The 14,337-nt window shown below is 37.5% G+C and overlaps 1 protein-coding gene across 1 annotated transcript in view; it reads right to left on the bottom strand.

Moving 5' to 3' along the window:
• LOC139161496 (cytosolic phospholipase A2 beta-like) overlaps window positions 1–14,337 on the bottom strand; it is a 77,202-nt gene that overhangs the window by 35,918 nt on the left and 26,947 nt on the right. Inside the window, exons 4-6 of the mRNA XM_070740733.1 lie at window positions 8,743–8,815; window positions 7,178–7,268; window positions 942–1,000 (exon numbers count right to left, since the gene is read on the bottom strand). Of these exons, the coding sequence (XP_070596834.1) occupies window positions 942–1,000; window positions 7,178–7,268; window positions 8,743–8,815 (223 nt within the window). The remainder of the gene's footprint in view (window positions 1–941; window positions 1,001–7,177; window positions 7,269–8,742; window positions 8,816–14,337) is intronic.

The raw sequence follows: 14,337 nt of genomic DNA, 5'->3' as shown, positions 1-14,337 counted from the left end.
TATGTGGCTCCGCATGCCACCTGTGACACGTATGCCATAGGTTCACCATCACGGGCCTATAGGCTAATCAATAAAGCTAAGCCCAGCTAACTACTAAAATGAATATTTTTTATGTTTGCTCTTTTAGAAATAAGGCTTTGTGAATAACTGACAAGGACAAGAAAGGCAATGTAAACAGCTGCAGACACTCTCAATAGCTGCCCCGAGTCTACAGAGAGGGGCAGCATACAAATCTAATAAATAAAATAAATAAATAATTGCAATACAGACAGTCAGATAAATCAAGATGCTTGTGCATTGTGACACAGAGTACATTTCTTTACTCGGTGCATTTTTATCAGTTTGTCCATGAACTGAATTTAAAGTGGCACCAATAAAACTTAATGGAGTGTGGAAAAACCAAATCCAAATTATTATAAAAACTACTGGAACATCACTTGAACACTATTTACATTGACAAAGTCACCCTCAGTCAATTGAAAATGGGCAGTTGTGCTTGGAAAGCATATCAACATTCTCAACAACATCTGCTTATCCCAGATCCTTGGGAAAGGCTCGATAGATTGATAAAAGTGCCAAATCCAACCTAAATATTTAGCTGACTATGTAACCAAGCATAATATTTTTTTTAATGACCCTGTAATCCCTTGTATCCAAGTGGGGTCAAGGCAATTGAATGGAACTGAGCGTTTACTGGTCGGATACCCTTCCTGATGCCTACGCAGAGTTCACAGCAGATATTAATTCTTTGCGCTCTAATAGAAAAACTAAACAAAATAAGGTAAGACAAGGTAAGGTAAGATAGGATATACAAATACTCAAAAAAAAAGAAAATCCCACCCCAAACTTTATTATCTGCTGAACAATTCAAAGGAGGAATTTTCCAAGAATCAAACAATGAACATGACTTAATGTTTCATATCAGCTTTCAAATCACTTACACATCTGACAGCTTGAATTCCACTTCTAGAAATTCATAACGATGAGGTTGTTCTTGTTCCTGATAACAGAAAAAACATTTATAAATTGTAGAGTAACGAAGACAACATTAATATATGCAATCCACCAAAGAGGGGAGGGAAGGGGAGGGGAAGGGAGGAGAGAAGAGGGAAGGGAAGGGAGTTGAGATGACATGTGATTGGAAGTGTAGTCCCTGTATAAGGACCCTCCATTTCTGTGCTCTCCTTTCACAATACCCATGAAATGTATCATTTAATAAACTTGGTTAAAGAACACACATTAGGGTTAAGGGATTTTTTTAAAACCTACATTATCTGCAAAATAGCTTTTTTGTCCCCACCTTTGGTTTTAAGGAGAATTTCTCAAGGACTGAACTTCCAGGCTGGAGTTTTGACAAATCAAAAAGAACAATTAATTGGATATCACAATTGGTGGCTCGATCAGCGTCACACACTTCCAACCGTAAGATATTCTAGGAACAGAAGAGAAGAAGTGGCAATTGTATGCTTCTTTTTACTGATGACAATATAGATATTTCTGCTGTAATATTTTCTTCCAAATTGATGGAATTTTGATTATTGACAAGAAAAACTAAATACGCTCCAAGTAAGAAATGTAACTAGTCAATCTCATTAACTCTGTACATATTCTAATTTATTTATTTATGCACAGTATCTATGTATTTATTGCATTTATATCCCACCCACCCCACATTCACAATATGAATCTTATTTTGGATAATCAACGAGGGAGTAGTTAAAAGGAAATACTTCACTACCATGTATATAAATGGATAAATCCATGACACAGGCAACAATTCTAGCTTTTTAAAATTTGTAGAAAAACACTACTTTTCATAATATCTTTTTGTGTCTATTTCTATTTTAGGGGCAGATTTATTTTTTAAAGAGATTCTCATTTCTCTCAGCAGCCCTTGATACCATCTGTTATGGCAAATCACTGTCTTCAGATAAGTGGTAAGTACTTTTTGTTCCTACTTGGAAACTTTGATCTCAAAATAAAAGGCTGCCATTTTTACCTCAAGCCTTTGGGAAAGTACAAGATCCTATCTTCATAATATTGTTCCAGTTTATGGTGTCACAGCTTATTGCTTAAAATTGTGGGCCCTTCAGATAAAGGACAAAGAGAAGGAAGAACAGGAGCCAGATTAATAATTATGGTCATTTGGCAATTCCAGGAGATAGTACTAAGGGAGTAGCAAATCATCTCCCACTGCCTTTGAGTTGCCAGCTCTGAATTCTCATCTCAAAATCATGGTCTCTAGTCTACTCTATGACAATAACAATGCTTTTGTATCAAGAACCACAAGAGCCAAGAGAGAAAGGTCTATCAGTTCTTTGAAAGAGCACCTTGGATATCATGTTCCATTGTTAAAAAAATTCCCCAGACCATGAGAATAAAAGCTAAAAGACCACATGATATATATATCATATAAACATTTATTAAACATAACATATATCAACACATAACATAAAGACACCAATATGATAATACTGTATCATATCAGGACCAATTAAAGACACTCAAAAGGTGTACTCAAAAAGGTAAAGTACCTAACTTCAAGAACCATCTTTTATAGTAGTTTCATGTCTAATTTACACCCCCTTCCTCCTGTCCATATATGGGGTTGTCTTGCATCCAATTTCATCATAGTTCCTTGGAACTCTCTAGATTAATCCATCAAGCCTTTACCCTGTTTATGAATGTTCCTTGGCATAAACAATAGGATTTCTTCATCTTGATACAGGATGTAAACATGTTATTGTACTGTTTGTTTTTCTGGCAAGGACCGCTGTCCAAAAGGTCGGAAGTTTAGTACTCTAATAAGAGTGTTTTGTATCCATCTAGGCCTTAGATGCCTAGATTCTATAGATTCTTCTCTCAATCCCTCCTCTTTTTCTTCTAAGAATTATTTATTCAAATTCTTAGAACATGTCTATCATAATGCAGACCACCCAATTCTTGGGGATATTCATCCTTATGTCAGCGGGCCTTCCATCAGATAAAGCAAACCAGCATACATTTGATACAGATACAGAACTTAATACATAACTTAATACAATGCGTATAATAACTCCTACAAATGAGTCTGGCAACCAAGAGTTGGAGTGTTCCATATGTCACTAGATGTAGCATTATATGATTCTACTCCTAACTGCGGTTTCTTGTGCCGTATCTCTACTTGAATAACTCATCTCCCATGGCTATATCCACATGTCTTTATGGTCACTCTATTTTACATTATAGATTCATTATCTCCCTTTCTATTGCACAGGTACAATACCTCATTTGCTTAAGTTGAGTTCTTTAAGGCATATCAGGGACGTATACTCAACAAATCATCTTATAGGTTTATACTACTCCCACCTTACTACTCCTTGTATCTTATCCATGTGTGGGATATGTCACCAATTACATTCTATTCTCCGGGCCTTGATCAAACAACATTTGTAAAGATAGGCCTCTAAATAAACCATTATCTTGGTATATGTTTATAATGGGGTACATATACCATTTCTCCACCTTCTGGGACATGTTTATGTAATGCCTACTAATACATGACTATCATGTTATAGTGTAGAATGATTTTTCTGCTCAGTTACCCTTTCACAAATGACCCAGCTTGTCTTATTATTCCCAAGTAGTTCAGGTGCTACAATCAACACCAATCAACTTAGCTATACTCAGGCTTAAGGAAATTGTAGATATTCTGACTTTTGCCTAGAGCTCATGACATCTTGACATATTGTTGATATTGAATGCTTTGTCTTGTCCTTAGACTAAAACCTCTGTCCACTCTTTCAATTATCAATTTAGTCAGCTGGGGTGGCACAGTGGTTAGAGTGCAGCACTGCAGGCTACTTCAACTAGCTGCTAGCTGAAGGCCAGCAGTTCAAATCTCACCACCAGCTCAAGGTTGACTCAGCCTTCCATCTTTCCATGGTGGGTAAAATGAGGACCCAGATTGCTGAGGGCAATATGCTGATTCTGTAAACTCCTTAGAGAGGGCTGTAAAGGCACTATGGAATGGTATATAAGCAGTGAAGGGCTACCAAAATGTTTACATTTTCTTTCAACATCTTTCAGTGTAAATTGGGTGCTCTGGGGTAGAGCTCCGTTTTTGTTACCCACACTTGCGTTACCCCCCCCCCAATCCGGGAAGTATATAAGTCTAAATGCTATGCTATGTTATGTCCTTGATCCTCTGTAGTGCCAAGGCAATTCAGAGGCAGTGGGAGATGATTTGTTACTCCCTTAGTACTATCTTCTGGAATTGCCAAACGACCATTAACTTTAAGATGTTGAAAAAGGTACTCAGGTGCTGTTTCATCTAAATAATTCCTCCAATGCCAATATGGTTAAATATACAGCCCAATTTCTAAGAAAAGTGATAAATTCACCTGAAAACTTAATTATATTTTTTTTTTCTGGGATATTATATTTGGAGAAATTCCCATAAAAAAAAATACTGTCTATTAAGTTCCCAGAAATTATTAGCACTCTTTTCTCTTACAACAGACGTCACTGGCATTTTAAAACCCTCACATTAAATATGTGTAATGGAATATGTTTCACTACTGGCAACCTAAAGGTATTTGTTTCCAATCTTGGCAATGGATTAGCATTAATCTCTGAACAAAGAGCATTAGCTATCTGATCTCTGCGCCTACACACAAAACTTCTGATAAGTACTCTCAGGCATACAAGCATCTCCAAATGATAGAAAACAAAGTTTCAATAGTTTTTGTTTCCTTTTCAAAGTATCAAATGATGAAGTAAATTTTTACACTTATTTGGAAAAGTCCATTTTACAACATTTTATGGATTTCTTTATCCTGTAAACTTGTCCAATAGCATGAATGCTTTGCAACTACATTACACTACCTTGATTTTGGTTTGGATCCTGAAATAAAATGTTTCATTCCAGGCTGGGTAGTAAGAATTCCTGACAGTTTGGGTTCTGAATGTCTCATGTGATGCTGTTGGCAGATGCAATGTCACGTAGCAATGAGATGTGGAAACTACAGCAGGAAAAAGAAGATATTGGTAATTGTTTTTTTCAAATATTCAGCACATCTTAATAAACAAAATAGCTAGATTCCTATGGGTCAAGAGTGCCACCAACCTCTAAAGATATATTTGTTGTACACTGCTCAAAAAAATAAAGGGAACACTTAAACAACACAATATAACTCCAAGTAAATCAAACTTCTGTGAAATCAAAGTGCAACCTAAAACTGTAATTTAGATTGCTTAATATTAGATTTGTTGCTATGTACTGTTTTTACCATTGTTGTGAGTCTGTGGAGAGGGGTGGCATATAAATCCAATAAATCTAATCTAATCTAATCTAATCAACACTGATTGACAATCAATTTCACATGTTGTTGTGTACAGTGTTCCCTCTAATTTTTTTTTTGGGGGGGGGGGCGGAAAAGTATAGTGTCTGAGCAACAGTCCCTTCGGGACTGGGCGGCACAGAAATAATAAATAAATAAATAAATAATAAACAAACAAACAAACAAACAAATAAAAAACCCACCCTGTTTTGCCTCAGAGAATTTCAAAATAAAATACTGTACTGTATGTCTATAACAGTGAGCTCATAATAGGGCAACTCTATCAATATCAAAATGCCACTTAAATAGTTGAGCTAGTTTCAAACTAGATTTTGATTTTCTTTCTCTCTTCCTTACTCCCATTCTTTTTCTTTCTCTTTTCCTTCCTCTCTTTTTTCTACCTGTTTCTCTCTCTTCCTCTCTCTCTCCTTCCCTCTCACTCTTTCCCTCTCGGCTTCTGGGCAGGTTTGGAAAACTCTGAGTTGATGATGATTTTTAAGTGAGCGATTGCTCACTGCTCAGCTTAGAGGGAACTATGGTTGTGTATATTCAACTTTGTACACAACAAAGTATTCCGTGAGAACATTTCATTCATTCAGATCTAGGATGTGTTATTTGAGTGTTTCCTTTATTTTTTTCAGCAGTATATGCTCTCTATATTATTAGTCATTGAACAGTAATTTAAAACAGTAACTATGACTGTTGACTAGGACTTTGGAGTCCTAGTGGATGATCACCTAAAATGTGTTAGCAGTGTGCAGCGGCAGCCAAAACCCCCTAATAATTAATAATAATAATAATAATAATAATAATAATAATAATAATAATAATAATAAATTATATTTGTATGCCGCCCCTCTCCGAAGACTTGGGGCAGCTCACAACAATAATAAACAGTCTACAAATCCAATATTTAAAAACAATTTTAAAAACCCTTATAGTAAAATAATCACACAATCCATTCAACACAAAACAAGATAGTTGGGGGATATGTTAGTTCCCCCATGCCTGGCTACAAAGATGAGTTTTCAATAACTTACCAAAGGCTAGGAAGGTGGGGGCAATTCTAATCTCCAGGGGGAGTTGATTCCAGAGGGCCCTGGCCACCACAGAGAAGGCTCTTCCCCTGAGTTCCACCAGATGACATTGTTTAGCGACGGGACCCAGAGAAGGTCCAACACTGTGGGACCTAATCAGCTGCTGGGATTCATGTGGCAGAAGGCGGTCCCGAAGGTATTCTGGTCCAATGCTATGTAGGGCTTTATAGGTCAAAACCAACACTTTGAATTGTGACCAGAAACTGATCGGCAGCCAATGCAGGCCACAGAGTGTTGAAGAGATGTGGGCAAATCTAGGTAGCTCCATGATAGCTCTTGCGGGCATGTTCTGCATGATCTGGAGTTTCCGAACACTCTTCAAAGGTAGCCCCATGTAGAGAGAGTTGCAGTAGTCGAACCTCGAGGTGATGAGGGCATGAGCGACTGTGAGCAGAGACTCCCTGTCTAAATAGGGCCACAACTGGTGCACCAGGTGGATCTGGGCAAACGCCCTCCTCACCACAGCTGAAAGATGGTGCTCTAATGTTAGCTGTGGATCAAGGAGGGTGCCCAAGTTGCAGACCCTCTCCGAGGGAGTCAATAATTCCTTCAAAGGGTAATGAGCGGACAAATGGAATTGTCCTTTGGAGGCAAAACCCACAGCCACTCCTTCTTGTCAGGGTTGAGTTTGAGCCTGTTGTCACACATCCAGACCCCAACACTGTCCAGGCAGTGACCCATCACTTCCACTGCTTCACCAACTGGGCATGGGGTGGAGATGTATAACTGGGTATCATCAGCGTATTGATGATACCTCACCTCATGCCCCTGGATGATCTCGCCCATCGGTTTCATGTAGATATTGTAGATAGTTGTATAAACAGAATCAAAATCACGTGAACTATTAGTCCTGTTTTATAAATCCTTAGTAAAGACATGCTTGGAATACTGCATCCAGTTTTGGTCACCACTGACAAAAAAGATTATGAGATTTTGGAAAAAGTGCAAAGAAGAGCAACTAAGGTGATTATAGGCCTGGAGACTAAAATATATGAAGAACAGTTGCAGGATTTGGGTTTGGCTAGTTTAGAGAAAAGGACGGGGGGGCTGGAGGGCACATGATAGCAGTATTCCAGTATTTGAGAGGCTGCCACAAAGAAGAAGGGGTCAATTTATTTTCCAAAAGACCAGAGGTCAGAAAAAGAAATAATGGATGGAAAATAACCAAGGAGATTAGCAACCTGGAATCAAGGAAAAACTTCCTAACAGTGAAAACAATTAACTAGTGGAACAGCTTGCCTCCAGAAGTTGTGAGTGTTTCATCACTGAAAGTTTTTAAGATAGTCACTTGCCTAGTATACAGTCTCCTGCTTCAGCAGGGGTTTGAACTAGAAGACCTCCAAGGTCCCTTCCAGGTCTATTCTGTTTCTGAAATAATATATCCCACCAAGAGTCAAAGTGGTTGTGGCAGACTAAAAGTGCAATAAATAAACACATTAAGTGATTGAAAGGTTTTTCAGCAATTTAGATTCTGAGAGACTCTTATTAAGATGTAGACTTTTTAGAAACAATTTATTGTAGAAAATCAACTTAGTGAGATAAAACATCAAAGAAGAATAGGAGCAATGCAAATTGGGTAGATTCTCTTCATAGAAAAAGTGTAATAAAAAAGCATGACCTGGATGGATTCCAGAAGAGACTATTAGAAGATTCACAAAAAATATATCCCATATAAGCTTTTCCGGTCATAATTCAAAGTGTTGGTTATGACCTATAAAGCCCTTCATGGCATAGGACCAGAATATCTCCGGGACCGCCTTCTGCCGCACGAATCCCAGCGACCGGTTAGGTCCCACAGGGTTGGCCTTCTCCGGGTCCCATCGACTAAGCAATGTCGTTTGGTGGGACCCAGGAGAAGAGCCTTCTCTATGGCGTCCCCGACCCTCTGGACCAGCTTCCCCCAGATATCAGAATTGCCTCCACCCTCCTTGCCTTTCACAAGCTCCTTAAAACCCTCCTTTGTCGTCAGGCATGGGGGAATTGAAATTTCACTTCCCCCTAGGTTTATAGAATTTATACATGGTATGCTTGTATGTATGAGTGGTTCTTTAAATTAGGGTTTTTTAGAATATTTTTAATATTAGATTTGTTTTCATTGTCTTTTCATTGTTGTTAGCCACCCCGAGTCTTCGGAGAGGGGCGGCATACAAATCTAATAAATAAATAAATAAATAAATAAGCTGTAAACATTCAAATTTATTATATTTTATTTTGCCCTAAATCACAAAATAATCTCTAAAATTCAGCTTTTCTAAACTTCTGTGAGATCAATGCCATTAAGTAATCCAACTCTATTTTTCAACCATAACATGCCGAGAACTTACATGGCGTATAAGAGGTGATGAGACTGGCTTTCAGAATCTTGACTGACAGCAGGGATAGTGGAAATAGTTGATTCTGCAATGGAAACAAAGCCAAGGATGAGTAACTGAGTCAGTCCTAGTATCTAGCATGTGCTATTGTACACCACCATCCATGTTCCTTTCACATGGAAAGGACTTTGTAAACCACTTAGAAATAGCTGTAAAGCACTATGAAGTAGTATATAAGATTAGGTGCTATTGCTATTTATTATAGACCACTTACGATATTTCCCTACAACACAGTTATAAAAAATCCTTAGATGCTGCGATGGAGTTCTGGTGCAGTGCAGAAAGGAAGAACCATTCTGGCTTATCAACCCTAAAACTCATGAAATACATACTTTCCTTGGTTTTTTTAAAGTTTTCAGATGGTTTCTAGTTTACTTCCTCGTTATTGCCATACTGGAGAGCAATGGTTGCTATATCTAATAATCCGGTTTTATTATCTTCAGGGGTTAAATTATTATACTTTGCAAATTCAGGTTACTTTCCTAATGAGAAGTTCTTGCAAATTAATATGACAATGGCCTGATGATACAATAATCTCTATGATACAACCCATCTCTTGGATTTGTTGATGGACATTATATGATGCTTAACTGCTATATGTTTTTATTTTTATGTTATGTAATTTTTTAAAAAATAGATTTTATTAAATTATATACATATTTAAAAGACACACATAAACAGATCATTGTATTCTTAATTTGTGAGTACATTTATAGATTGTCTGTTAAAGGACAATACAACATATAATTCCGTCCCACCTCTACCCCTGCTGCCTCTTTGCAGCATATCTTATTATAATTTTACGGATAATGGTATCAGTGCAATAATATACATATAAATTTATAAATTGTACATATATACATATCTATACTTATATCAAAATAACAATAATATCTCAGTTAAAAAGAATTGTCAACAAATAAATAAAGTGATATTTATCTATATTTGAATTGTTATTGTGTTTTCTTTCCCTTTTTTATATCATTCTTAAGTACATCTATTTTTTTTCCAATCATTGACCCACTTATAAAAGTTTTTCCATGTGTCTATATCTTGTGATTTTTTAATCGTTTTTAAATTTTTGTATTAGTGTATCGTATTCTGCACAGTCAAGCATTTTTAAATCATATCTCTCTCTGTTGGTGGTTATGTTATGTAATTTATGTGTCTATGTGAATGGGCTTTATATCAAGCTCTGTAAAATTGGTAAGCTCAGGAAACATGAAGCACTGGGATTTCCTGAAAAATCTATATTGCTGATAGAGTAGTTGGTAGAATTTTGAAATCTGATCATGGTAATTAATTTTGAGTATTACAGAGATTTACAGCAAAATTGATATTAGATCAGCAATCAAGAAGTAAACAATAATCAAGGAACTACCAGTAAACAACAACCTAATCAGGATATCACCAAGAACACTCCCACCAGTGGTGGGATTCAATTTTTTTTACTACCAGTTCTGTGGGCGTGGCTTGGTGGCCATGACAGCGAAAAGATACTGCAAAATCTCCATTCCCTCCCCACTCCAGGGGAAGGATACTGCAAAATCCTCATTTGCTCCCAATCAGCTGGGACTCAGGATACAGAAAATAGATGGGGCCAGGGCCAGTCAGAGTTAATATTTACCAATTCTCTAAACTACCCAAAATTTCTGCTACCAGTTCTCCAGGGCAAGTCACTAATATATAAAAATAAGAGCAAATCCCTTCTAGCACTAATGATGTTATCTAGTTTAGTAATGAAACAACACACACACACACACCAAGCTCAGATACCACCAAGGACCCAACAGTTCGACCCTGAGTTACAAATATTCTATCAGTCCCTTTGCATTCCTGTGGATGGGTTCCTTGCAAAGGTAAGTTCCTCCCAGTTTGGATTAGTTTGCCCGAACCAGTAACGACCCGCTGATGATGTCACGATGATGTCATGGAACCAGTTTGGTCGGTGCTACTCTGTGTGCACCGTCATCTTTTTAAATTTTATTTTTATTTTTTTTCTTCTGAGCATGTACAGAATCCAAGGTTTCAGTACTGTGCATGCAGTCGCCATCTTGTTTTCAGCCTCTTCCTCCTCCTCCTCCTCCTCCTCCTCCTCCTTCTACCTCTTTCTGTACCTCTTCCTCTTCTTCTTCTTGAATATTTTTTATTCAATTTTTCTTCTGAGCATATGCAGAAGCCAAGTTTCTGGCACTGTGCATGTGGTCACTATCTTGCTTTCAGCTTTTTTATTATTATTATTATTTTTCAGATTTTTCAGCAAGAGGTGCAGCGACGCAGCACCAGAGGAAGCGAACCGACAGCAAGTTAGAACCCACTTCTGATTCCTTGTCATATATATTTTCATGCATACCATTTTCTGTGTATACACACACACACACACACACACACACATACACACACTGAAATTGAATTATTATATGTACCAAGTTAAAGTATCAAAAAGGACATTAAAAAAGACATCAGAGAAGCTTTTCTTTCAGAAATAGTTTCTTAATGCTGTACTTCTATCTAAGGATGTCTTTATCCAGTTATAACTTTTGCCTTGTAAGTCAAAGTGTGTTGTATTCAAAACCTTACAAAATTTTTATTTTTCTCTTTGTCTCGCCTTCTTTAAAGATGAAAGTTATCTTTGTCTCACTACTTGTCTCACTTTCTTTAATGATGCTTTTAAAATAGAAAGCCACATTTTGTGCTTGCATATAAGGATTCCCATGTTTAGCATTTTGTAATACAATCATTTTATTATCTTTCATCATTTTTATTACAGTAGAAATAAATGATAAGCTATAGAAATTGAGATCATAAAATAAGAAGTGCAGCATTTGCCTTGCAATTAGAAATTCCAGCACTCGTTATGCATAGAGTGGGTCTTCTCCGGGTCCCGTCAACTAAACAATGCCGCTTGGCGGGACCCAGGGGAAGAGCCTTCTCTGTGGCGGCCCTAGCCCTCTGGAACCAACTCCCCCCAGAAATTAGAATTGCCCCTACCCTCCTTGCCTTTCGTAAGCTACTTAAAACCCACCTCTGCCGCCAGGCATGGGGGAATTGAGATACCCTTTCCCCCTAGGCCTTTACAATTTTATACATGGTATGTCTGTATGTATGTTTGGTTTTTATATTAATGGGTTTTTAATCGTTTTTAGTATTGGATTATTATTGTACGCTGTCTTATTATTGCTGTTAGCTGTCCCGAGTCTCCGGAGAGGGGCGGCATACAAATCCAATAAATAGATAGATAGATAGATAGATAGATAGATAGATAGATAGATAGATAGATAGATAGATAGATAGATAAATTCTATTAAAGCATAAAAATATAGTTGCTCCATCTTTTAATGTGCACACCATTAATTATTTCCCTTCAAAGCTGCCTATAGAATTGTACTTCCAGTTCCTCTTATATAACCGATGAGTTTCAAACAACATGAAATTACAGAACTAACCAGACAAGTTAATTTTTTCCCAGGTGAAGCTGCCTTATTTTTAGCATCAAAATTACAAAACTGATTACTGATCAGCGGGGTGTATTTAGCAAATTTGGTGACCTGTGTCTAAACTCAAGTATATTTATACACCCATTTGCATCTAACTTCCAGGGTCCTGGTTCTTCTATCTGTGCCCTAAGGCTTTCTTCCACCCTTCCTGCTGTAGCACAGAAATCAGCATATTCCCAAGAAATACAGCATGTAGGTCAGTGATAGTCAAGGTAGCATTTCCAGATCTGATTTCATAAACTTGCTCTATGAAATAGCCCAACAGCCAGCTGCACCTTCTTTACATATATAATTGCAGTTATATAACTAATTAAACACAGTTTCAAATGAGCTTTATAGTAGCAAAGGTGCGCAGTTCACTTTCATCCTGTCTAAATATTAATATCCTGCTAAAGAAAATAATTAAGGAATCTCCTACTGTTGCAGAGAGATTATCTTCTCCTATAATGTACAGAAAATATATGGACAACTCATCTAGATCAAGGGAAGTCTATAGATGCAATTTATATTGACTTCTGCAAAGCCTTTGATTCAGTGGTCCACGACAAACTATTCCTAAAACTCAAATCCTATGGCATCTCAGGATCCCTCCATAGCTGGATTACAGCATTCCTGTCAAACAGAGAACAAGTGGTCAAATTAGGAAGCACCATATCCACCCCCATCCCAGTTAAAAGTGGTGTTCCCCAAGGTAGTGTACTGGGACCAAGGCTCTTCATTCTCTACATCAATGACCTTTGCTATTACATCACAAGCAACTGTGTCCTCTTTGCCAACGATGTAAAACTCTTCAACACCACCGATAATGCAACTACTCTCCAAAAGGACCTGAACTCTGTTTCTGAGTGGTCTAACACATGGCAACTCCAAATCTCAACTAGCAAATGCTCTGTCCTACACATTGTGAAGAAGAATCTGAACTTCAAATACGAACTGAATAATCTAATTATCACAGATAATCCCCACTCGGTTAAAGACCTCGGTATACTAATAACAAAAGATTTAAGTGTCAAAGCCTACTGCAACAACATAGCCAAGAAGGCTTCAAGAGTTGTAAGCCTAATCCTACGTAGCTTCTGCTCTGGCAATCTCACACTGCTTACAAGAGCTTACAAAACTTTTGCCAGACCCATCCTCGAATACAGCTCATCTGTTTGGAACCCATATCGCATCTCAGACATTAACACCCTTGAAAATGTCCAAAGATACTTCACCAGAAGAGCCCTTCACTCCTCCACTCGAAATAGAATACCCTACAAGACTAGACTTTCAATCCTGGGCCTAGAAAGCCTAGAACTACAGCGCCTTAAACAAGATCTAAGTATTGCCCACAAGATCATATGCTGCAACATCCTGCCTCTCAGCGACTACTTCAGCTTCAACCACAACAACACAAGAGCACACAACAGATTTAAACTTAATATTAACCACTCCAAACTTGACTGTAAAAAATATGACTTCAGTAACCGAGTTATCGAAGCGTGGAACTCATTACCGGACTCCATAGTGTCATCCCCAAACTCCCAACACTTTACCCTTAGATTATCTACGGTTGACCTATCCAGATTCCTAAGAGGTCAGTAAGGGGCAAGTACAAGTGCACCTGAGTGCCTTCCGTCCCCTGTCCTATTGCTCTCCTATATCTCCTATACCTTTCTTCTATTCCTATATCTCTTCTTCTATTCTTTCATTGATACATTCTATTACTATATCTTCTTTTCTATTCTTTCACAGATATATTTTACTATGAGTATCTCCTCTATAACCTTCATCATGTATTTTACTATGTGTATATAGTTATGCTATGTGTGTGTATATATATATGTTTTTGTAGATTTTCACGGGTACAGGTATGACGGTCTTGGTATATTCGGGTTTCTTCCTGTGTAGGATTTGGACATTTCTGGCGACGTTTCGACGAGGTCTCACTCGTCATCTTCAGGCTGGCGATGGACAAAATAAATAAATAAAATAAATAAAAATAAATAATCCTTGTACTAATTTTTCCTCAGTTCTCTGGCTAGTTGTTGGCTCCTAGCCAGAGGTAAGT

This window comes from Erythrolamprus reginae, chromosome 1 (genome assembly GCF_031021105.1).
Source record: "Erythrolamprus reginae isolate rEryReg1 chromosome 1, rEryReg1.hap1, whole genome shotgun sequence".
NCBI lineage: Eukaryota > Metazoa > Chordata > Lepidosauria > Squamata > Dipsadidae > Erythrolamprus > Erythrolamprus reginae.
The sequence above is the reverse complement of the archived record's forward strand: the minus strand, read 5'-3'. Positions and strand labels throughout refer to the sequence as shown.